The 25,576-nt window shown below is 38.9% G+C and overlaps 1 protein-coding gene across 7 annotated transcripts in view; it reads left to right on the top strand.

The window, feature by feature from the left end:
• HIPK3 (homeodomain interacting protein kinase 3) overlaps window positions 1-25,576 on the top strand; it is a 107,953-nt gene that overhangs the window by 31,201 nt on the left and 51,176 nt on the right. For all 7 annotated transcript variants that reach the window (XM_012452309.2, XM_012452305.2, XM_012452303.2 and 4 more), the window contains exon 2: window positions 5,365-6,463. In XM_012452309.2, the coding sequence (XP_012307732.1) occupies window positions 5,367-6,463 (1,097 nt within the window). In that variant the 5' untranslated portion in view covers window positions 5,365-5,366. The remainder of the gene's footprint in view (window positions 1-5,364; window positions 6,464-25,576) is intronic.

The following is a 25,576-nucleotide window of genomic DNA, read 5'->3' as shown; positions in this document are numbered from 1 at the left end:
ATTTTATCCATATTCCTATCCACTTCTTCCTCTTTTATATTATTTCAAAGCAAATCCCAGGTTATTTTATTTTTAAGTATATATATATAAACATATGTTTTTAATAGGTTCCATAGATGATTTAAAAACTCTTTGAACAGGTAATACATGTATGTAGTAAGAAAGGTTGTACAGTGAAAAGTAATTCTTTTCATTGTTCCCAGTATTGTTATTCTTCACCAAGGCAAAGAAGCCCTCAATTTCTTTATGTATCTATATCCAGTGCATATGCAAATATATGCATATAACTTCTCTTTTTAATTAAACACACATAGTAATATCTATTGTAAAGTACACACTTTTTGAAATCTTGCTTTTTTTCATGTAGCAGTAGTAGTATCTTCAGAATCAGATCAACAACAAGGCAAATAAATTGTTTTCATTCTTTTTAAAGACCCTGGTTGGTCTATGTGTCAAGGCCTGTTTAGTATCTTTTTAATGGATATGTAGGTTATTTACAATATTATGTTGCTTTACACAGTGCTGCAGTGAATGTTCTTGTACAGTATCAGAGTTGCCTAAATTTCTAGGTCAGAGAATATGTTCATTTGCAATTTTGTTAAATATTGCCAGCTTGCTTTCCCATCATCTGTGTATGTATAGTGTATAGTATTCGTCTGTATTTTTCATGTCTCTTCTATTTATGTTCATGCCTTCCTTTAAATCCACAAGTATATAATACCTGTTTTAAAACTTACCTGTTGGCTGAGCTCAGGGGCTCATGTCTAATTCCACCACTTTGGGAGGCCAAGCCAGGAGGATTGCTTGATCCCAGGAGTTGGAGACCAGCCTGGGCAATATGGCAAGACCCCGTCTCTATAAAATTTAAAAAATTAGCTGAGCATGGTGGCACATATATGTGGTCTCAGCTACTTGGGAGACTGAGGTGGGAGTATCATTTGAGTCAGGAGATTGAAGCTGCAGCAAGCCATGTTTGTGCCATTGCACTTTAGCTTGGGCAACAAAGATTCTGTCTCAAAAAAAAAGAACAAAAAAAAAATTGGGCTGGGCACAGTGGCTCACACCTGTAATCCCAGCACTTTGGGAGGCTGAGGTGGATTACTTAAGGCCAGGAGTTCGAGACCAGCCTGGTCAACATGGCAAAACCCTGTCTCTACTTTTTAGCTGGGCATTGTGGCGGGTGCCTGTAATCCTTCGAAAGTCTGATTATCTGTAAATTTAATCATGGTTTTTTTTGTTTTTTGAGTCTATAGGTATGGGTTACAGAAGTAGTTTGTAAATTAGGAGAATCATGGCATTGTTAAATTATTGAGCAGGGTTCCATAGGGCTCACACCTGTAATCTATTTGGGATTACTTGGGAGGTTGAGGTGTGAGAGGTTCAAGACCAGCCTGGGCAACACAGTGAGACCTAGTTTCTTAAAAAAAATCTATTATGAGGCCAGGTGTGGTGGCTCACGCCTGTAATCCAAGCACTTTGGAGGCCAAGGCTGGCAGATCATCTGAGGTCAGGAGTTCAAGACCAGCCTGACCAACATGGTGAAACCCCGTCATTAAAAAATAATAATAATAAAAAAAAATAGAAAAAAAAAGTCTATTGTGGATAAGATTGGAAGCCTCACAAAAGTGCATTAATGGATAAGTTTGATACATTTAGCAGGAGTTTTCAGTGTGGTTTTGCTTCATTAAAAGAACGATCAATTGATAGTTTTGAAATCTCTTCTGATTAAAGATACGGAATAGATGTCAGTAGATGCCAGTGAGATGGTTTGGAACTCCAGAATTTCAATTTATGATTTTCTCCTACACAGTGAACATCAAGTCTTAATTTGTTTAGTAAGGATTTGTAGCTGATTTATTAGGGCCAAGTCAAATTAGGAATGTGGTAGATTGTGCACAAGAAAATTTTTAGGAAGCTGAAGGAGGTATAAATTTCTGCCTTTTATCTGAAAGGCGATGCATTTACTTGTTCCTTTTACCATGCCTTAGCTATGTGACTGTGGGCCAGTTACCCAGTCTTAGTAAACTATAGTTTTCTTTTTTTTTTTGAGATGGAGTCTTGCTCTGTTGCCCAGGCTGAAGTCCAGTGGCGCGATCTTGGCTCACTGCAACCTCCACCTCCTTGGTTCAAGTGATTCTCCTGCCTCAGCCTCTCCAGTAGCTAGGATTACAGATGTGTACCACCATGCCTGGCTAATTTTTGTGTTTTTAGTAGAGATGGGGTTTCACCATGTTGGCCAGGCTGATCTCAAACTCCTGACCTCGAGTGATCCTTCCTCTTTGGCCTCCCAAAATGCTGGGATTACAGGCGTGAGCCACTGTGCCTGGCCAACTTTAGTTTTCTTTTTTTTAAAGATGGGATTTCACCATGTTGGTCAGACTGGTCTTGAACTCCTGACCTCAGGTGATCCGCCTGCCTTGGCCTCCAAAGTGCTTGGATTACAGGTGTGAGCCACCACGCCCGGCCAACTTTAGTTTTCTTAAAAGCAAATTGGAAAGATACTGCTATGATTAGATAAAATATTGTAAATAAAGTGTTAAACTGTTGAATAGTAAGTGCTCAGTAGGTGGTTGCTCTTATTTTTAATATTATGGACATTACAGATTGTGATGGTAATCTGTTGATTCTGAGTCAAAGAACTGATATTTGTGATTTGTTAAAGGAGTATGAGACTACACAGTTAATATAATACAGATTTTTTAATTGTAGAAAATGAAGATATTTCAAGAAACCAACATTTATTGAATACCAACTCTATATCCTTGGCACTTTGCTTTAGATCTAATGTGACAGACAGATGTATACACTGACAATTACAATATAATGAAATGTTGTAATTGCAAAATGAGAAGAATTTAGGAACTACTGGGAGAGCATTGAATGCTTACCCTCTGTCTGGAGGGTGAGTTTATTTCTGGAGAGGCTTCAGCAAGAAGATAATACTTTACTTTGATTGAAATCTGAGAGAGTTTTAATAATGTTCAATAGTAGATGTGAGTCAGGGTGCAGTGGCTCATGCATGTAATCCCAACATTTTGGAGCCTGAAATGGGAGGATCACTTGAGGCCAGGAGTTGGAGGCCACAGTGAAGTATGATTGTGCCACTGCACTGCAGCCTAGGCGAGACCTTGTTAAAAGGAGCAAGGGGGCCGGGTGCCGTGGCTCACACCTGTAATCCCAGCACTTTTGGAGGCCGACGTGGGTGGATCACAAGGTCAAGAGATTGAGACCATCCTGGCCAACATGGTGAAACCCTGTCTCTAGTAAAATACAAAAACTTAGCCGGGCATGAGGGTGCACACCTGTAGTTCCAGCTACTAGGGAGGGTGAGGCAGGAGAATCGCTTGAACCTGGGAGGCAGAAGTTGCAGTGAGCTGAGATCGTACCACTGCACTCCAGCCTGGTGACAGAGCAAGACCCTGTCTCAAAACAAAAAAAAGAAGAAAGGGTAGATGTGTAGAAAAGCATTAAGAGAACATAATGCAAAGTTCCTATATCTGGCTTCTCAGCTTATTTTTACACTTGATCATTTGTATTAGGATTTTACCATTAGGGAAACTCCAAGATAATTCTGTGCAAGTAGAAAACATAGAGTATTACTTAAAGTGATGATTCTGTCAAATGGTGGTTTTGATGTACGTGTTTATATATTGTTGTAGCAGACCATGTAGATGGAAGGCAGATCGAATACCTGTGTAATTATTAGTTTTTCTAGCTGTGGTCCTGAGGATTCATTCTTGTGTATGTGTATGTTTTGAGTTCCTATAGACAGGTCAGCAGTTGCTAGGTTGATTTCATATTTTATAAATTCTGAGTTGGTAAAATAAGGTCGGGTAGAACATTAAGTATGCCATCATAAAACTGGATCCTCTTTCTTATCTATGTCATATCTGAATCAAATAATGTTTATAAAATCATTATATACTTAATGGTTGTGTGTTAAAAATATTGGCTGTTTCACCCTCAGTAACTTCACATGCTTTTTGGATGCAGGCATAAAATAAATAGAATGTCATTCAGTCCTTGAGAACCTTAGAATGATTTTAAATCTATTTTAAAAATATGAGTGAACTAAGGACTATATTTGGAGGAAGTTTAAAGGAATATCCGTATAATAAAGTACAAATTCAGAAGAATGGGAACACAGATATAACTGGGTAGAAAGTCATTAACTTGTCTTTGTAATATAATGCTTTTTAAGATCAAAGGATAGCATATTTAGTAAATAGAATATAGGGTCAGCTATTCATGAAATGGGCACCCTAATTTTATTTAAAACACCTGCCAAAAGACTGGGTGCGGTGGCTCACACCTGTAATCCCAGCACTTTGGATCAGGTGATCCACTCCCTCTCTACTAAAAATACAAAAATTAGCTGGGTGTGGTGGCGGGTGCCTGTAATCACAGCTACTCGGGAGGCTGAGGCAGAAGAATCGCTTGAACACAGGAGGCCAAGGTTACAGTGAGCTGAGATTGCACCATTGCACTCTAGCCTGTGTGACAATAGCTAAACTCCGTCTCAAAAAAAAAAAAAAATCCCTGCCTCTCTCTTTCTCTGTCTCTGTATGTATATATTGTTAAAGCAGACATAGGTAATTTTTTCTTCCTGAGGCAATTCTTGGGCTTTAGGTTTAAGAAATATGGCTATAAACTATGTTTATATAATGTGTATTTTCTTTGCTTGTCATTGGTTCATAAGTTTTAATTTCGTACTAGAATGTTTTGTCAAATGTGTACTGTTGAAGGATCTGTACTTTTTTTTTTGAGACAGAGTCTTGCTCTGTCTCACAAGGTGAAGTGCAGTGGCGCAATCTCGGCTCACTGCAACCTCCGCCTTCTGGGTTCAAGCGATTCTCCTCCCTCAGCCTCTCAAGTAGCTGGGACCACAGGCATACACCACCACGCTTAGCTAATTTTTGTATTATTAGAGTTGGGGTTTCTTTATCATGTTGGCCAGGCTAGTTTCGAATTCCTGACCTCAAGCCATCCAACTGCCTCAGCCTCTCAAAGTGCTGGGATTACAGTGATCTGTACTTTTGAGGGAAAATGGTTGGCATCGTTTCTAGGGCATAATGGCCATTTCAGCTTCTTGGTAAATATTTGTAAAGTAATTAAATGCACTTGATTCTTTATTCTCAGCCTTTTAATGCAATACTCAGAATAGCTGAAACACCAATTAACTAAAATGGAGATATTAAAGATAGTTATTTTCTCCAAGGGGAAAAAAACTATCTTAGTGAAAATTAATTACTTTTTTACAAATTGTGAATTTGACCATTAAGAATTTTCTTCCTGAGATTTAAAATTTAAAAAAAAATTTGTTGACATTAATATTTCTTCTCCTCCCCGCCTTTTTTTTGGCAGGTATGGCCTCACAAGTCTTGGTCTACCCACCATATGTTTATCAAACTCAGTCAAGTGCCTTTTGTAGTGTGAAGAAACTCAAAGTAGAGCCAAGCAGTTGCGTTTTCCAGGAAAGAAACTATCCACGGACCTATGTGAATGGTAGAGACTTTGGAAATTCTCATCCTCCCACAAAGGGTAGTGCTTTTCAGACAAAGATACCATTTAATAGACCTCGAGGACACAACTTTTCATTGCAGACAAGTGCTGTTGTGTTGAAAAACACTGCAGGTGCTACAAAGGTCATAGCAGCTCAGACGCAGCAAGCTCAAGTGCAGGCACCTCAGATTGGGGCGTGGCGAAACAGATTGCATTTCCTAGAAGGCCCCCAGCGATGTGGATTGAAGCGCAAGAGTGAGGAGTTGGATAATCATAGCAGCGCAATGCAGATTGTCGATGAATTGTCCATACTTCCTGCAATGTTGCAAACCAACATGGGAAATCCAGTGACAGTTGTGACAACTACCACAGGATCAAAACAGAATTGTACCACTGGAGAAGGTGACTATCAGTTAGTACAACATGAAGTCTTATGCTCCATGAAAAATACTTACGAAGTCCTTGATTTTCTTGGTCGAGGCACGTTTGGCCAGGTAGTTAAATGCTGGAAAAGAGGGACAAATGAAATTGTAGCAATCAAAATTTTGAAGAATCATCCTTCTTATGCACGTCAAGGTCAAATAGAAGTGAGCATATTAGCAAGGCTCAGTACTGAAAATGCTGATGAATATAACTTTGTACGAGCTTATGAATGCTTTCAGCACCGTAACCATACTTGTTTAGTGTTTGAGATGCTGGAACAAAACTTGTATGACTTTCTGAAACAAAATAAATTTAGTCCCCTGCCACTAAAAGTGATTCGGCCCATTCTTCAACAAGTGGCCACTGCACTGAAAAAATTGAAAAGTCTTGGTTTAATTCATGCTGATCTCAAGCCAGAGAATATTATGTTGGTGGATCCTGTTCGGCAGCCATACAGGGTTAAAGTAATAGACTTTGGGTCGGCCAGTCATGTATCAAAGACTGTTTGTTCAACGTATTTACAATCTCGGTACTACAGGTAGGTGACAACTGCATACTTTTTGGTTATTAGTGAATGTTAAATTTCTTCTAAATGAAATAATTTTGTGTGTGTTTGTGGTATAAGAGACTGCTTCAGTTAAATAAGGAAATCAAGAGAAGACCAATTTAGCTTTGTTTTAAAGAGATTTTAAAAATCAAGACATAAAATTTCCCCAAGCAGAATAGAAATCTCCACTGCAAAGTTCCATGCTAAAGACAGCTGGTATTTTTATTTTAAATGGAAGACTTGAAGGAATAATAGATGATTAATAATGATTAAACAGAAGTCTTTAAATGTTGGAAAGTATTTATTTACCATAATTTTTGTATATATCTTTGGGTGTTTCAGTACTTGAGAGAAATAGTTTGTTAAAGACATAATCATATTTGACTGAACATTTAGAAAAATTATATACAGGTTTGAGTAGCCCTTATCTGAAACTCTTGGGACCAGAAGTATTTTGGATTTCAGATTTTGGAATATTTGCACTGCCAACCAGTTAAAGCACCGCAAATCTGACAGTTTGTTTCCTTTGGGTGTCATCTCATTGCCCAAAATGTTTCAGATTTTTGGATTTGGGATACTCAACCTGTATAGGAATTCAGAAAGTTATTCTGATTAATGATTTTAAGATTCAAATATACTTCTTTGGTTCCCATGAATCTTTAGGTCACCTGATCATAACCAGTTTTATTATGTTCTATCCACATGTATACTATGGGTATGCTTGGTGCTGGGGGGAAGTTAAAGAAGAAAATAATGCCCATGTAAATATTGATAAAGTACTACAATGTCATGATTAAAATAACACTAGCCTGAAGGGCTAACTAATGATTGCCAAGATTCAGAATACCAAAAACTCATTCTGGAATGTAAAATGGCTTTGAATTCATAGTTTAATAACTTTGAGCATAAATTATTTTCATATAAGCCTGAATGAATTTATAATCTTGGTATATGCCACAGCCCTACAAGGTCCAACATGATGGACCTGCCATGAAATATAGACAAATATAGGATCTGTCAATATTAGTCATTCATAAGTTTTTCTTTTTTTTTTTTTTGAGACAGAGTTTCGCTCTTATTACCCAGACTGGAGTGCAATGGCGCGATCTCGGCTCACTGCAACCTCCGCCTCCTGGGTTCAGGCAATTCTCCTGCCTCAGCCTCCTGAGTAGCTGGGATTACAGGCATGTGCCACCATGCCCAGCTAATTTTTTGTATTTTTAGTAGAGACGGGGTTTCACCATGTTGATGAGGATGGTCTCGATCTGTTGACCTTGTGATCCACCCGCCTCGGCCTCCCCAAGTGCTGGGATTACAGGCGTGAGCCACCGCACCCGGCCTGTTCATAAGTTAATAGACAAAAACATGCAGTTTATTGTTAGAAATGGTTAGAACGTGGAGGATATGAATTTAGACCCACCAAGGGGTATTTTCTGATACTGCATCTGCCTTTGCACTGTACCTGATTACCCTTCTTGCAAGTGTATGCTGTAGTGCCCAATACAAAATAAAGGAGAAATTAATTAGCTCCTACACAAATCAGCTCTAAATATCTGCCCTACTAGTAGGTTATCAGAAGGAATTGCACATTGTGACTAAGTGATAGTAAAGTTTATTAAAATATGTATTAGAGTCAGGCTTGGTGGCTCACACCTGTAGTTTCAGCAATTTGGGAAGTGGGACGATTGCTTTAGGCCAGGAGTTTAAGACCAGCCTGGGCCACAGAGTGAGACCCTGCTTCTACTGGGGGAAAAAAAAAAAAAAAAAAAAAAGAGCCAGGATTGGTGGTAAGTGCCTATAGTCTTAGCTACTCAAGAGGTTGAGGTAGGAGCATCCCTTGAGTCCAGGTGTTAGAGGCTACAGTGAGCTATGATAATGCCACTGCGCTCTGCCTGAGTGATACAGTGAAACCCTCTTGCAAAAAACAAAAAAAGGATGTATTAGAAATTAGAAATACAGCCTAACATACCTCGTTTTAAAAACATTATTTTTATTTTTATGGATCACAATAGGTATATACATTTATAGGGTATATGAGATTTTGATATAGGCATACAGTGCATAATAATCATATCAGGGTAAATGGAATATTCTTTTTTTTCAAGCATTTGTCATTTCTTTGTGTTACAAACATTCCAATTAGACTCCTTTAGTCATTTTAAAATGTGCAATAAATTGTTGACTGTGGTCACTTGGTTGTGCTATCAAATACTAGATATTATTCGTTCTAACTATATATTTGTACACATTAACCATCTCCACTCCCTGCCCCCATCTACTACCCTTCCCAGACTCCAGTAACCATCATTCTACTCTCTATCTCCATGAGTTCAATTGTTTTAATTTTTAGCTCCCACATATGAGTTAGAATATTGTGAAGTTTTGTCTTTCTGTGCTTGGCTTATTTCACGTAACTTGATGCCCTCCAGTTCCATCCATGTTGTTACAGTTGACAAGATCTCATTCTTTTTCTCCATTGTGTATATGTACCATATTTTCTTTTTTTTCTTTTTTTTTGAGGCAGAGTCTCGCTCTGTCACCCAGGCTGGAGCACAGTGGCGCAATCTCGGCTCACTGCAACCTCCGCCTCCTGGGTTCAAGCAATTCTCCTGCCTCAACCTCCTGAGTAGCTGGAATTATAGGCGCACACCACCGCGCCTAGCTAATTTTTGTATTTTTAGTAGAGATGGGGTTTCACCACGTTGGTCAGTCTGGTCCCAAACTCCTGATCTACTAGTGGTCCACCCTCGGCCTCCCAAAGTGCTGGGGTTACAGGCCTGAGCCACTTCGCCTGGCCTGTACCACATTTTCTTTATCTATTCATTTGTTGATGGACACTTAGGTTCATTCCAAATCTTGGCTGTGTGAATAGTGCTGCAGTAAACACCGGATTGTAGATACATCTTTGATATACTGACTTTCATTCTTTTGGCTCTATATCTTAGTATATTCTTGATTGTGTGAGTTTTAGTAGTAGAGTGCTAGATACCATTAAAACTTTTTAGATTATTTAAAATTTTAATTTTGCTGTTGTTGCAGGGTAGTAGGTCTTGCTTAGTATCAGATAATTAGATTTACTTGGTATCTGTGTTCCCCAAAAGATTTTTTCCAATATGCGAGATTAGCTTTTAATTTTTTTCTGGAAAAAAATTGTAAATCTTATTTAACAGTATGAGAAGAATAGTGCTTTTATTTTTTTCCCTTGGTGCTCTATGGATTCTGTCTTGAGAGCTTTTAGTAGTGAGCTAGCATATTATATAAACTCTCAGGCTTCAGCTGCTTGGGCCCTATATTTAGTTCCCTTGCTAGTAAATGACTTCACTTCATTTGGGTCCTGCATTATTCTGCATATCAGAATTACCTCATTTTCTTTATTTGAAATCTTTTCCACCAGAGTAAAAAAGAAAAGTCTTATTTTTTCATACCTGAGAATGTCTATTGGTTTACTAAATCTTTCAAGGGAATAAAGGAACTCCTTTAAAAAGCAATCTAAAATGCTAAATATTTTATGATACTGTTTTCTAGCATTAGGCCTTTGCACAAATATTAAACTTTGTCTTAGGAATGAAAAAAGAGTCTATGAATAATTGCTAAATACAATTAGTAGTTTCTAATTTGTGTTTATATATAAATTTAAGGTGAATAATATACCTGATGTTCAGAAGCTATACAATTGCTATGCTAAATTACAGGCTCTGTGTTTAGAGTGAAAAATAAGAGACTTTTATTTGTAAACAAAGACCAGTGCAGGCATTTTGGTCGGTGTTGCCTGGATAAAAAATTAAAAATAGACTTTATGTCATTTAGATCCAAGAGTTAGAAGAGTTAGTAAATATTAAGATATGTTGGTGAAAATATATTGTAGTCCTTAATCAAGTACTATTTTAATATTTAGTGTAATTTTGCATGAAAGTGGCAGATAGCCATTACTCTTTCAGTATTTGTTTGTACTTTGGGACCCTGCCAATTCTGGCCTAGTTTATGACTAGGTCACTTACAAATCTGATTAGGCAGTAAACTAAAGTGTCTTATACTTGATTTTTAAACCTTTGTCAAAATATTTTTTATTTCATAAATGAAAGCAGGACATGGAAACTAACCAAATTAAATATTTTTGAGCAAAGCATAGTAGCAAGGCACATATCCTGATTTCCAAGGTAAATGATTTGTGTTTAAACATAGGTTTATGTGTTATTCTATTTCTTTGTGCAATACAGAAGTGTAGTAGGGATATCTTAAAATAGACAGGGGACAGTGGCCAGAAATTGTTGACTACTATAGATGGTGAGGCTGTCTAACTCTTGCGGTGATGCAAGCCAGAAGTACATGCTAAGGGCATTGATTTGCTTAAGGTCAGCATGTTCTAAATTCAGCTGCTTGAGTATGGTTTCTGTCAAGAACACGTAGGGCTCTTAAATGCATAAAAGGCTTTAGCAGGAGAAGGTGCTGTATTTATGAGGTGTGGTGGCAACATTCAGGTCATGAATTTCTTTTTTCTTTTTTTTAATATAGAATTTTAGCCTGCAGTACTGAGTCATTTCAGAACAGAGACAGGAAAGTGGGCTGTAAAAATAACCTGTATAGGAGTTATATTCTTTGCTACTTTACTAATTACTACTGAGTTTTTAAAAATGCTATTTTGCATGTAATAGTTAACAAAAAGGTATGTAATGATAAACAGCTAATTTAGACATACCTGTTCTTTAGGGCATTCTTCTCAAGCCTTCTTAGATCCAGAAGTACCAAAGGTTCTGTAACAAAATTAAGCTACATAGGAGGACCCATAAAATAATAACTACTATTTTATATAGGGTACCTTATAATGAAACACTGTGTATGTATAATGGATCATTTTTTCAAAGTACCTTTCTATATATTTTCTAGTTTGTTTCTCACTTCTCTATGAGTTAGTTAAGACTGGGTGGCATTACTCTTTGATAAGTAGAAAACTGAGACTTACATGAGTCAGACAGGTTCAAATTAACACTGTAGGTTTACCTTCACAAATTTTGTTGAGCCCATTTTGGATTCTGGTACTGTGCTAGGTGCTGAGAACACAAAGGTGATTTATACATGTTCATCATTTAATGGAGGGGAAAAATAGTTTGCTTTAGTAAATGCCAGGGTAGAGAGTATGTCAGGGTGATATAGGAGCCCAAAGGAGAGCATTTAGCCTAATCTGAGGGGCAGGGAAGACTTCTAAGGGAGAGATGACCCCAGAATTACCCTTGAGAGCAGAGCAGAGAAGGAGCCAGGGTTGACTGGTCTTGAGCATTTTCTCTCACTAAGCCACTCTTAATCTAAAAAAAGCTCAGCATTGGGATGAAATTGCTGGTAATTTCTATATCATAAAGTAGTTATTGTTTGAGAATCTTTATTAGACAAATACAAGGTTGTCAACTGAGTTTAGTTTTAACAGAAGATTAGGAAATTCTGTAATGAAATGGTTTTCAATGCCATACCTGTGGCTGCAAATGTATACTACATAAAGGACTTGACATAGACACAGATGCTGCATATATCAAGCATTATATATTAACTTAATGTTCTCAAGGTTCATCCATGTTGTAGGAAGTATCAATACTTATTTCTTTTTATTGCCAAATAATAAACCATTGCATATATATATAGAGAGAATTTGTATTACAAATTTTAGCAGAGTTCTTTTTTGTTAGTTTTTAAAAACAGCTTTATTGAAATATAATTTACATACCTTCAACTTCATTCATTTAAAGTGTATAATTTAATAGCTTTTAGCATATTTATAGTTGTGCCATCATCAACACAATCAATTAAAATTTCAAGTTAAAATTTTTTTTGGCCAAATTATTTCTCACCTGACATGATTTTAGAATATTTACATTACCCTCAAAAGAAGCCTCTGTGACTTTTAGCCATTGTTCCCTAGTCTGTCCATCACCCCCAGCCCTAAGCAACTACTAATCTACTTTCTGCCTGTGTAGATCACCTATTCTGGATGTGTCATATACGTGTAATCATACAACATGTGGTCCTTTTTGACTGGCTTTTTTTTTCACTTAACATAATGTTTTCAAGGTTCATCCATGTTGTAGGATGTATCAATACTTATTTTTTATTGCCAAGTAAACCATTATATAGATAATGTACCACATTTTATGTACACATCCACCAGTAGAATGTATTAAAATTGTATCAATGAAAAGATACATGAGTAGAAACTGTAATATGGTCCAAGATTAAATATCAAAATATTTAGTGTCTCTAAGATGTAAAGTGTGGTGCTTGGTGCTGCTTATACTGGAGGAAAACAAAACGAATCTCTGCTTTCATGATGCTTGCAATCTAATGGGTAGACAAAGAACAAAAGAAGTAGTTGGAGAGGCCGGGTGCAGTGGCTCACGTCTGTAAGCTAGTACTTTGGGAGGCTGAGGTGGATGGATCGCCTGAGGTTGGGAGTTCGAGACCAGCCTGGACAGCATGGTGAAACCCCATCTCTACTAAAAATTAGCCTGGCATGGTGGCAGGCGCCTGTAATCCTAGCTACTTGGGAAGCTGAGGCAGGAGAATTGCTAGAACCCAGGAGGTGGAGGTTGCAATGAGCCAAGATTGTGCCATTGCACTCCAGCCTGGGCAACAGAGCGAGACTGTATCAAAATAAAAAAAAAAAGAAAAAGAAAAAAAAAATTGGAACAAGGAGAGAGAACAAGAGGGGCTTAAACTTTTTTGGTTCTTTTTTAACTTTTACATTGAAATTATCTTCAATATACAAAATAAGTAAATTTAGGCGTACAAAAAAGTAAAAATATTACAAAGGATTCCTGTTTATCCTTCACCCAGATTCCCTAATATTTCAAATGTTAATATTTGACCATCCTACTTTTATAAATCATTCTTTCTCTCCGTACACACCCACACCCATCTACCCACCCACCTACCTTTTCTTACAGGGTTTGATATGAAGCTGTTTTACCTCTAAACACTTCCTAAACATAAGGACATTCTCTTGTACAACTGCAGTACAATTTATCAAAATCATCATCAGTTAACATCAATTCAATATTATTGATTCGATGAACTATTTAAACTATTTTTTTTTTTTAAAGACAGGGTCTTGCTTTGTGGCCCAGCTGGAGTGCAATGGTGCAGTCATAGCTCACTGCAACATCAAACCCCTGGGCACAAGCAATCCTTCTGCCTCATACTCCTGAGTAGCTGGGACTGTAGTCATGAGCCACCATGTGGGGCCCATATTTAAACTATTCAAAATATGATTTGGTTTTGAGGAAATTAAAATCAGTTCAATACTGTTAGCTAATTTCCTGACTTTATTTAGATTTTGCCAACTGTCCCACTAATGGACCTTTTTTTCTGGCTCAGAATTCAGTCCTTGGTCACATGTTACATTATTTGCCCTGTCTCATTAGTATCCTCTAATCTGATGATATATCATAATGATGTGATTCTCATGTCTCAAAATGGAGTCACTCATGTCAAGAGGCACTGAGCTCACAGCAAAGTCGCTCCCCCTTTGCCCCTTCAGCGATAAACATCTATAATGGACTTTGGTGACAACACCTGGTAAAACGAACCCACAGAAAGTGAAAGGTGGCTGAGATAATGAGAATAGACCCATTTGGGAGAGTCATATGCCAGGACCCGGCCCTGTTCAAGACGCTTTTAGAGGCTGTGCCCAGGAGAGCTCTGAAGCTTTCTTCCGATTTTGGCATCTGCTGCCACCTGGAGAGAAGCAGCCACCACCCCCACAACTTCACCCCATCCCCACCCAGGGCATCCTATGGACTTCGGGACCATTCAGCTCATCTGTTGGCGTGTTGGTCTCTCTAGCCAGGGTTGTGCTTTGTTCCCCTGTCTTCTGCCTCTGTGTTGAATATTGGTTGCATGATTGGTCGTCTGTGAAGGCCTCACAATAAAATGTGAATTCTAGAGTATGCTGCTTGGTTGTGAAACGTTAGGGGGTAGGCTCTGCCTTCGGTCAGAGTCAGTACACCTGCACGGAACCTCCTTCACACAGCACCCGGCTTAAGGCCCGACAGCTGTAGCAGCTCCTTACGTCTTCCTTTTTCTTTTTTTTTTTTTGAGATGGAGTCTCACACTGTCGCCCAGGTTGTAGTGCAGTGGCGTGATCTTGGCTCACTGCAATCTCTGCCTCCTGGGTTCAGGGAATTCTCCTGCCTCAGTCTCCCAGGTAGCTGGGACTACAGGTGTGAACCACCATGCCCAGCTAATTTTTTTGTATTTTTAGTAGAGACGGGGTTTCACCATGTTGGCCCGGATGGTCTTGATCTCCTAAATTGTGATCCACCCGCCTCGGTTTCCCAAAGTGCTGGGATTACAGACGTGAGCCACTGCGCCCGGTCTCTCCTTACGTCTCTCTTTGCCTTCATGCCTCTGACACTTTTGAAGCATGCTTTATTTATTTATGCATTTATTAGGTGGAGTTTTGCTCTTTTTGCCCAGGCTGGAGTGCAATGGTGTGATCTTGGTTCAGAGCAACGTCCGCCTCCCAGGTTCAAGCAATTCTCCTGCCTCAGCCTCCTGAGTAGCTGGGATTACAGACATGCGCCACCATGTCCGGCAAATTTTGTATTTTTTTTTTTTTTTTTTTAAAGAGAAAGAGAGAGAGAGAATAGGAAGGAGGAAAAAGGAAGAGAAAGAGAGAGAGAGAATGGGGAGGAGGGAGAAGGAAAAGAAAGAGGGAGAGAGAATGGGAGTATTGCTTTCTTGCCCAGGCTAGAATGCAATTTAGTAATGGGTATTGAAAACCTCTTTTATACTGATAATTATACTTAATGATGTAGTCAGGAAGGAATAAGGGAAGAAGATAACAAACAAACAGCCAACCAATATTTAATTTAAACCTATGAAATGCTATGCGATTACTGAGGAATGATTTACTTCCAATTATATAGTCACCTTTGGAATAGGTGTGAGGTGGTAATGTATGTTTTGTGTATTTGAAGTGGAGAGTTCTATAAATGTTTATAGTCACCTTTGGAATAGGTGTGAGGTGGTAATGTATGTTTTGTGTATTTGAAGTGGAGAGTTCTATAAATGTTTATTAAGTTTACTTGTTCCGGGTCTGAGTTCAAGTTCTGAATATCCTTGTTAATTTTCTATCTCGTTGATCTATAGAATCGTTAGCTCTTCTTGTTGCATTGATCCTTTTGCCATTATGTAATGTCATTCCTCGCCTCTTTTGATCTTTGTTGCTTTAAAGTCTACTTTATCAGAGGCGAGAATTGCATCTCCTGCTTTTTGTTTATTAGTTTATTTTTACTCTCTGTTTGATTGGTAAATCTTCCTCCTTCTCTCTGAGTCTTTGTGTATTGTTGCATGTAAGATGGGCCCGGATGCAGCATACCGATGGGTTTTGGCTTTTTATCCAATTAAAATATATATAAGTTTAATACAGGCGTTTGATGCTAGCTGGCTGTTTTGCCCATTAGTTGATGTGAATTTTTTATTGTGTTAAAGTTCTTTGCTTTTTGATATATTTTTGGAAAGGCTGATATTGGTTGTTCCTTTATATGTATAGGGCTTCTTTCAGAAGCTCTTGTAAAGCAGGCCTGGTGGTGGTGAAGTCTCTAAGTACTTGTTTGTTCGCAAAAGATTTAAAATTTCTTTCGCTTATAAAGCTTAGTTTGGCTGGATAGGAAATTCTGGGTTGAAAGTTCTTTTCTTTAAGGATGTTAAATATTGGTCCCCACTCTTTTCTGGCTTGTAGGGTTTCTGCTGAGAGATCTGCTGTAAGTCTGATAGGTTTCCCTTTATGGGTAACCTGACCTTTCTCTCTGGCTGCCCTTAGTATTTTCTCCTTCATTTCAAACCTAATAAATCTGGCGATTATGTGCCTTGGGGTTGGTCTTCTTGAAGAATATCTTTGTGGTGTTCTCTGTATTACCTGGAGTTGAATATTACCCTGCCTTGCCAGGTTGGGAAAATTTTCCTGAATGATATCCTGAAGAGTATTTTCCAACTTGGATTCATTCTCTTCATCACATTCAGGTACACCTATCAAACGTAAATTAGGCCTTTTCACATAGTCCCATATTTCTTGGAGACTTTGCTCATTCCTTTTCATCCTTTTTTCTGCGTTCTTGTCTTCTCGTTTCATTTCACTGAGCTGGTCCTCGACTTCTGATATCCTTCCTTCTGCTTGATCAATTCGACTGTTTAAACTTGTGCATGCTTCGCGAAGTTCTCGTGTTGTGTTTTTCAGCTCCATCAATTCACTTATATTCTTCTCTAAATTGTCCATTCTCGTTAACATTTCGTCAAACCTTTTTTCAAGGTTCTTAGTTTCTTTGCATTGGGTTAGAACAAGTTCTTTTAATTCACAGAAGTTTCTTATCACCCACGTTTTGAAACCTGCTTCTGTTATTGGAACACACGTGTAATCTATTAAGCCTTGTTCCATTACTGATGAGGAATTGCAATCCCCTGTAGAGGGAGAGGCATTCTGATTTTGAGTATTCTCTACCTTTTTAGGCTGGTTTCTTCCCTTCATTATATATTTGTCCATCTGTCGTCTTTATAATTACCGACTTTCTAACTGGGTCTCTGACGTCCAACTTGTTGATTCCCTGCGCCGAAATCTGAGCAATCCACTGAGCCGGCCAAAACAGCGGTGTTAAAATTGATGGTGCTTTTCTGCCCGGGAATCTCCGGACTCTGCACCAAGAACTGGCGTGCTAAGGCACCAGCAAAACCGCCACGCCGGCCACAAGAGTCGCCCTGGCGACCCGTGGAGCTCCTCCACTGGGAATCTCCTGGTCCGTGAGCAACTAATATTCGTCTGAAAGTGTGGCGTCCTCTCGTTCTTTGCGCTTTCACTGGGAGGTACGTGCCCGAGCTGCTAATCATCAGCCATCTTGGATCTCTCTCCCCAAATTTTGTATTTTTAGTAGGTGTGGGGTTTCTCTGTGTTGGTCAGGCTGGTCTTGAACTCCTGACCTTGTGATCCACCCACCTCGGCCTCCCAAAGTGCTGGGATTACAGGCATGAGCCACCGTCCCGGACTGGCTGGTTATTTTGTAGACTGTTCCCCTCAATTTAATTTTTGCTGATGTTTTCTCAAGATTAGATTCAGGTTTTGTGCTTTTGGCAGGAACTTCACAGAACTGATGTGTACACACATATTGAGAGGCGAATGATATCAGTTTGTCCCATTATTGGTAAGGTTAATTTTAATCACTTGGTTGAGGTGGTGTAACTGCCAGGTTTTTTTCACTATAAAGTTACCATTTTTTTCTCTGTAATTAATAAGTACAACATCTTGTGGAGAGATGCTTTGAGACTATTCACATATACTATTTTTTATCTTATTTTCACTGACCAATTTTAGCATTGTTGAGTTTGGCCTTAAACAACTGAGGTTTGCCAAATGGTTTTCTAATTCTATAGTTCCTCTATTAGGAATTCTTCCTCAAGGAAGAGCTTTTTTTCCCTCTCTTCCTTTCTTTCAGTATGGACCACAGATTTCTGTTTAATTCAATGGGTTGTAAATATCGTTCTTTGTTTTTTGTTCAGCACATTATTCCAGATGGTTCAGAGAGAGGATCTTTCTTTAGGCTTACTCCAGTGTCCCTGCGATATGGCCCCATCCTTCCTTCAGGGTTTATTTTCTGGCACCACAGGATGTTCTGACTTACCTTGTGCTTTTTCTGCCCAAAAAGCACAATCCAAAGCTCTGCCCAGCCCTTGGATTGGAGCTTTAAGGAGCACTTCTTCCTTTTATTGGAGAATGGTTTTTGGAAAACAGGACCTGGACACAGGCTAGGTATGCTCATTGGTCCTAGGGTATTACTTCTTTTAGGCCTTTTGAGTTAGAAAATATGGAGACTTACAAAGGTGGAGAAAGGTGAGGAAGATGCAGAAGAAAAGATGGAAACTAGCAGAGGGTGATTTGTGCAGTTTAGGGAAAGAAGCCTCTCCATAACGTAAAAGTGCAAGGTGGAACAGCAAGTGCCGATGCAGAAGATCTAGCTGAGGTCATTGATGAAGGTGGTGATGCTACACAATAGATTTTTAATGTAGATGAAACAGCTTTATATTGTAAGAAACTGCCATGTAGGACTTTCATAGCTAGAGAGAAGTCAATGCCTGGCTTCAGAACCTCAAAGGACAGGCTAACTTTTTTTTTTTTTTTTTTTTTTTTGAGTTGGAGTCTTGCGCTGTCGCTCGGGCTGGAGTGCAGTGGTGTGATCTCAGTTCATGGCAACCTCCGCCTCTCAGGTTCAAGTGATTCTACTGCCTCAGCCTTCTGAGTAGCTGGGATTACAGGTGCACACCACCATGCCCAGCTAATTTTTGTATTTTAGTAGAGATAGGGTTTTACCATATTGGCCAGGCTGGTCTTGAACTCCTGATTTCAAGTGATCTGCCCTCCTTGGCCTCCCAAAGTGTTGGGATTACAGGCATGAGCCACCGCACCTGGCCAGAACTGGCTAACTTTTTTGTTGAGATAATGTAGCTGGCAACTTGAAGTTGTGGCCAGGGTTCATTTACCATTCTGAAAATCCCAGAGCCCTTTAGAATTATGCTAAATTGACTCTGCCTATGTTCTAGAAATGGAATACCAAAGCCTGCATTAGAGCATATCTATTTACAGCATGGTTTACTGAATATTTTAAGCATACTGTTGAGACCTGCTCAGAAAAAAAGATTTCAAAATATTAATTTCTGCTCATTGATGAGGCACCTGGTCATCCAAGAGCTCTGATGGAGATATATGGGGAATATAATGTTGTTTTCATGCCTGTTAACACAGCATCCATTCTGCAGCTGACGCATCAGGAAGTCGTTTTGACTTTCAGGTCTCGTTCTTTAAAAAATACATTTGGTAAGGCCATAGCTGCCATAGATAGTAATTCCTCTGATGCATCTGGGCAAATAAATGGAAAGCCTTCTGGAAAGGCTTTGTTGTAGATGTCTTTAAGAGCATTCATGATTCATGGCAGCATTAACAGGAATTTGAAAGAAGTTGATTCTTATCTTCGTGGATGACTTTGAGGGCTTCATGACCTCAATGGAGAGAGTAACTGCAGATGTGGTAGAAATAGCAAGAGAACTATTAGTAGAATTAGAAGTGGAACCTGAAGATGAGACTGAGTTGCTGCAATCTCACTATTAAACTTGAATAATTGATGAGTTGCTTCTTTTTTTTTCTTGAGACGGAGTCTCTGTTGCCCAGGCTGGAGTACAGTGGTATGATCTCGGCTCACTGCAACTTCTGCCTCCTGGGTTCAGGCGATTCTCCTGCCTCAGCCTCCCTAGTAGCTGGAATTACAGGCACCTGCTACCATGCCAGGCTAATTTTTGTATTTTTAGTAGAGACTAGGTTTATCATGTTGGCCAGGCTGGTCTTGAACTCCTGATCTCAAGTGACCAGCTTGTCTCGGCTTCCCCAAGTGTTGGGATTACAGGTGTGAGCCACTGCTCCTGGTCTAGACGAGTTGCTTCTTATGGATGAACAAAGAAAATGGTTTCTTGAGATGGAATCTAATCCTGGTGAAGATGCTGTGAATATTATTGAAATGATCGCCAAGGATTTAGACTATTATGTCAACTTAGTTGATAAAGCCAGCAGCAAGGTTTGAGAGAATTGGCTCCAATTTTGAAATAAATTCTCCTGTGGGTAAAACATCATTAAATAGCATTGAATGCTACAGAGAAGTCTTTCGTGAAAGAGCAAATCATTGTGGCAAACTTTACTGTAGGCTTTAAGAAATTGTTGGCTGGGTGTGGTGACTCACACCTGTAATCCTAGCACTTTGGGGAGGCTGAGGTGGGAGGATCACTTGAGCCCAGAAGTTTGAGACTAGCTTGTGAGACCTCATGTCTACAAAAACAAAAATTAGCTGAGCTTGGTGGTGTGCATCTGTAGTACCAGCTTCTTGGAGGCTGAGGTGGGAGTATTGCTTGTGCCTGGTAGGCAGAGGTTGCAGCGAGCAGAGATTGTGCCACTGCACTCCAGTCTGGGTGACAGAGTGAGACCCTGTCTCCAAAAAAAAGAAAAGAAAAAAAAAAAGAACTTCTCGAAGCCCCTTTAACTTTCAGCAACCATCATCCTGATGAGTCAGCAGACATCAACATTGAGGTGAGACCCTCCACCAGCAAAAGTATTACAACTTGCTGAAGGCTTAGATACCTGTTAGGATTTTTTTAGCTATCAATTATTTTTAAATTAAGGTCTATACTTTTTTTTTTTTTTAGACATAATGCTGTTGCATACTTAATAGACTACAGTATAGTGTAAACATAACTTTTATATGTACTGGGAAACCAAAAAATTTGTGACTCACTTTATTGGGGTATTTGCTTTATTGTGGTGGTCTGGAATTAAACCTGCAGTATCTCTGAGGTATGCCTGTATGTTGATGTATTTGTGGGTGTTTATGTGTATAGTATTTTTTTGTTTTTTGAGAGTCTCAGTCACTCAAGCTGGAGTGCGGTGACATGATCTTGGCTCACTGCAACCTCCACCTCCTGGGCTCATGTGATCTTCCCACCTCAGCCTCCTGAGTAACTGGGACTTCAGGTGTGCGCTACCACGCCTGTCTAATTTTTGTATTGTTTTGTAGAGATGGGGTTTTGCCATGTGGCCCAGGCTGAGCTCAAGCAATTGCCTGTGTTGGTCTCCCCAAGTACTAGAATTACAGGTGTAAGCCACCGCACCCAGTTTTATGTGTATATTTCTATGTCTGTTTGTGTATTAAAATAACAAATTCATGCTGATATGTTCAGTTTTGATACCTGAGAGTTCATTCTTTCTTCTTATGTGTAATCCCTCATTTGACACCAAGAAACTGGCTCTCAGCCACAGTGTGTTGTTACTTATTTACTCAATTCTGGAATACATTTAAAGGAGTTTTAGAATTGTTCACCCCTACCACTGCTAATTTAGTAACCAGAGTACAACATTTATTTATAGCTCTTTTATTCTTTAGCCTTAGACTTGGAGTATGTAGTCAAAATACTATGTACCAAAGTTACTTAGGTTAGTTCTTGCCCAAACTCCTTCTCTCCCACCTTCAGTGTGATTATGTTATTATTTTTGAAATATAGTTAAGTTCATTCCTTTCTGTTTGTATTCCATTTGGGGTCTCTCATGTCCTTGTTGATTGATTGATTTCACCATGTGCAACATTAACATGGTTCTAAAAATCAGAATGAAGGGCGAGGTATAGTGTCTTGTGCCTGTAATCCCAGCAATTTGGTAGGCCAAAGACGGAGGATTGCCTGAGCGCAGGAGTTCAAGACCAGCCTGGGCAACATATTGGGACTCCACCTCTATAAAAAAAATAAAAAATAAGTGAGCATGGTGGAGCACACCTGTAATCCCAGCTACCTGGGAGGCTGAGGTGGGAGGATTGCTTGAGCCCAGGAAATCAAGGCTGCAGTGAACTGTGATTGTGCCACTGCACTTCAGCCTGGGCAACAGAGTGAGACCCTGTCTGACTCTCTCTGTCACACACACACACACACACACACAAACACACACTACAGTACCTTGCTTAGAACATTGTCCTTGGGCTCTATGCCATGAGAATATATTTTAGTTAGGTCTGAAGTACTTTTATATGTACTGGGAAACCACAAATTTATGTGACTCAAGAGACCTGTACAGTACCTAATGAATGAAACTCCTTAGAAATAGGGAGAAGGAGAAGAAATACTATTACTTTGCTATGTACTAAATTCTATTCATTTGGAAACAGCACTGGAATCAATCTAGATATCCAAAGTGTTAGATCCTCTAATGGTTATCTATAATCCCTTTCAGTTCCAGAATTCCATGATTCCTATGTGCCTAGACACTTGTAATCTCTAGGTTCCTTCCTTTCCAATTTTTTCCTAACTTCGCTTCATTCCTTCCTGAAATGAAAAATGGTATCATGTTTCACATCTAATCATTTTTCTACATTTTAATGAATCCATGTTTGATTCTCTCCAATGAACTTCTCTGTGATAACTCCTTACTGTTTTTTTTTTTTTTTTGAGAAGGAGTCTTGCTCTGTTTCCCAGGCTGGTGTGCAGTGGCACAATCCCATCAGCCTCTCAAGTAGCTGGGATTACAGGCACCTGCCAACATATCTGGCTAATTTTTATGTTTTTAGTAGAGAAGAGGTTTTACTATGTGGTCAGAGTGGTCTCGAACTCCTGACCTCAAGTGATCCACCCCCTCCTCAGCCTCCCAAAGTGCTGGGATTATAGGCATGAGTCACCACACCCAGCCACTTATTTCTTTTTATATAATGATAAATCAGTGCATTTGATTCAATAAGTGATTTCAGTAATATGAAGAAGATAATCATATCAAATTTGTGTAGAACGAGTGGACTAGGAGCTCTGAATTTTCATCTTAATGTTATTACTGATTTTTATATGTGACTTTTGAGGAAGCTACTTAATTTTATACATTTGTGCATTAATAAGTTAAAGTAGATATTACTATCCTCTTATGTGTGATATTAGATTGTAAGACAGTAATATATAGATGTTAAAGAATACTAGTTAGGCATAGGGCAAAAACATCTTTTAAAAGCTTGGTCACAAAGTGGATTTATTTAATTTTGCATGCTGTAGCTGTAAAATATATAATAAATATAATACCATGTAAACCAGGCTGATCTGTCATTTTATATCAGGTTTTAATGGCTATATTTAAGAATTGTTGATGGGTACGGTGGCTCACGCCTGTAATCCCAACATTTTGGGAGGCTGAGGCGGGTGGGTCACGAGGTCAGGAGTTCGAGAGCAGCCTGACCAACATGGTGAAACCCCAGCTCTACTAAAAATATAAAAATTAGCTGGGTGTGGTGGCGCATGTCTGTAATCCCAGCTACTCAGGAGGCTGAGGCGGAGAATCCCTTGAACCCAGTAGGTGGAGGTTGCAGTGAGCCGAAATTATGCCACTGCACTCCAGCCTGGGTGACAGAGCAAGACTCCATATCAAAAAAAAAAAAAAAAAGAATTGTTTATACCTGTTAGATGTGGTTGTCTTTTGATATCTGAGGGATCGGTTCCAGGACTCCCCACGAATATCAAAATCTACAGATGCTCAAGTCCATTATATAAAGTGGCATAGTATTTCCACGTAACCTATGCATAGCTTCCTGTATACTTCAAATCATCTCTTGATTACTTATAATGCCTAATACAATGTAAGTGCTTTGTAAACAGTTAATATACTGTATTGTTTAGGGAATATTTACAAGGAAAAAAGTCTGTATTTGTTCTGTACAGATAGCACCATCCATTTTCCAGTTTGTGCTTGGTTAAGACCATGAATGTAGAAACTACAGGTACAGAAGGCTGACTGTAGTTACTCATGGGTTAAAAGAAGACTTTAGTGGTAGTTTTTAAATTTTTGGAATAAAAGCCTTTAATGTCAAAGGTTATTAGTTTTTTCCTTGTGCTATATATGTAGCTTTGTTTGTTTGTTTGTTTATTTATTTGAGAGGGAGTCTTGCTCCTGTAGCCCAGGCTGGAGTGCAGTGGTGTAATCTCGACTCACTGCAACCTCTGCCTCCCAGGTTCAAGCGATTCTCCTGCCTTGGCCTTCCAAGTAGCTGGGATTACAGATGCATGCCACCACACTGGGCTAATTTTTGTATTTTCAATAGAGATGAGGTTTCATCACCATGTTGCCCAGGCTGGTCTCAAACTGCTGACCTTGTGATCTGCCCACCTTGGCCTCCCAAAGTGCTTGGGATTACAGGTGTGAGCCACCATGCCCAGCCTGTAGCTTTGTTTTAAAGGTGCATATAGCTTCATGAATATACTGTGTCAATAGGATGTAATGGCATCATGGATTAGATGTCCTTCCTGATCTCACACACTTCAAAATGTCTGCATCTATTTGTTTCTGAGTCTTCAGCATTTTCCTGTGAATAGAATTCAGCACCCTGAATGTTATTAACAGCATGTGTGCTACGATGGAAGAATGCCAGTTCAGTGGCTAGTGAATAATTTAGGCATCAGCTGGTGTGGCGAGATTGTATTACTTACGACAGAGAATCTAATATGTGCTAAACTTTGACATTAAAAGCAACAAACATTTCTTTTGTGAGAAAACATTGCATTATAAAGAATGTTGTGTATATTTATCTAAAAACCAGTATACTAAATTAAAAATTATTTGGTTAAATATTTTTTAAATTAAAGTAATGGAAGCTTTCTGTCAGACAAAATTCAATAAAAGAGAAAGGATATGAAGTAGGAACAATTTCTCCTTTTATATTGTGGCTGTATTTTATAATTTGACAAAATATACATTATACTTCATTTAACCAGTCCTCAATGATGTCAGAGAGAACCTTCTATGTCCATGGATACTTGTAGGCACATTTTCATAACATATTTCTAGAGGGAGAATTGTTAGGTCAAAGCATATGTACCTTCTGCTGATGGACACTGCCAAATTTCCTTCAGAAATAAGCTAGTCCGGTTTATCATCTCATCAGTAGTGTGAAAATGCACCCCTTTTTTTCACATTCTTGTCATCACAGGGATATTTCTGGGGTCTTTCACATTATTGGCTTTGAATAGGCAAAAAAATAACACCTTTTTTATTTTTGTTTTTTGAGATGGAGTCTCCCTCTGTTGTGCTGGAGTCCAGTGGTGCGATCTTGGCACGTTGCAGCCTTCACCTCCCAGGTTCAGATGATTCTTCTGCTTCAGCCTCCCACGTAGCTGAGATTTCAGGCATGCGCCACCATGCCCGGCTAATTTTTGTATTTTTGGTAGAAGTGGGGTTTCACCATGTTGGCCAGGTTGGTCTCAAACTCTTGACCTCAAGTGATCCACCTGCCTTAGCCTCCCAAAGTTCTGGGATTACAGGCATGAGCCACCTTTCCTGGTTTAATTTTAATTTTAATTTTTCACTACTCTGTATTACCTTAAAAGAAGTTTTAGGTCTGCTTTCTCTTTCATATGTTACTAAGGTAGATACTCTTTTATATGGGAAATAAGAATCTAAACAATTCATAAAATAATGACATTTACTAACTACTTAGGTTCAGCCACTGTGCTACAAACTTTACATAATTACCCTTTAGTCTGACAACAGCCATAATAGATGATAATATTATCTTCATT

This window comes from Aotus nancymaae, unplaced genomic scaffold (genome assembly GCF_030222135.1).
Source record: "Aotus nancymaae isolate 86718 unplaced genomic scaffold, 86718_ANA_hifiasm-v0.15.2.pri h1tg000059l, whole genome shotgun sequence".
NCBI lineage: Eukaryota > Metazoa > Chordata > Mammalia > Primates > Aotidae > Aotus > Aotus nancymaae.
The sequence above is the reverse complement of the archived record's forward strand: the minus strand, read 5'-3'. Positions and strand labels throughout refer to the sequence as shown.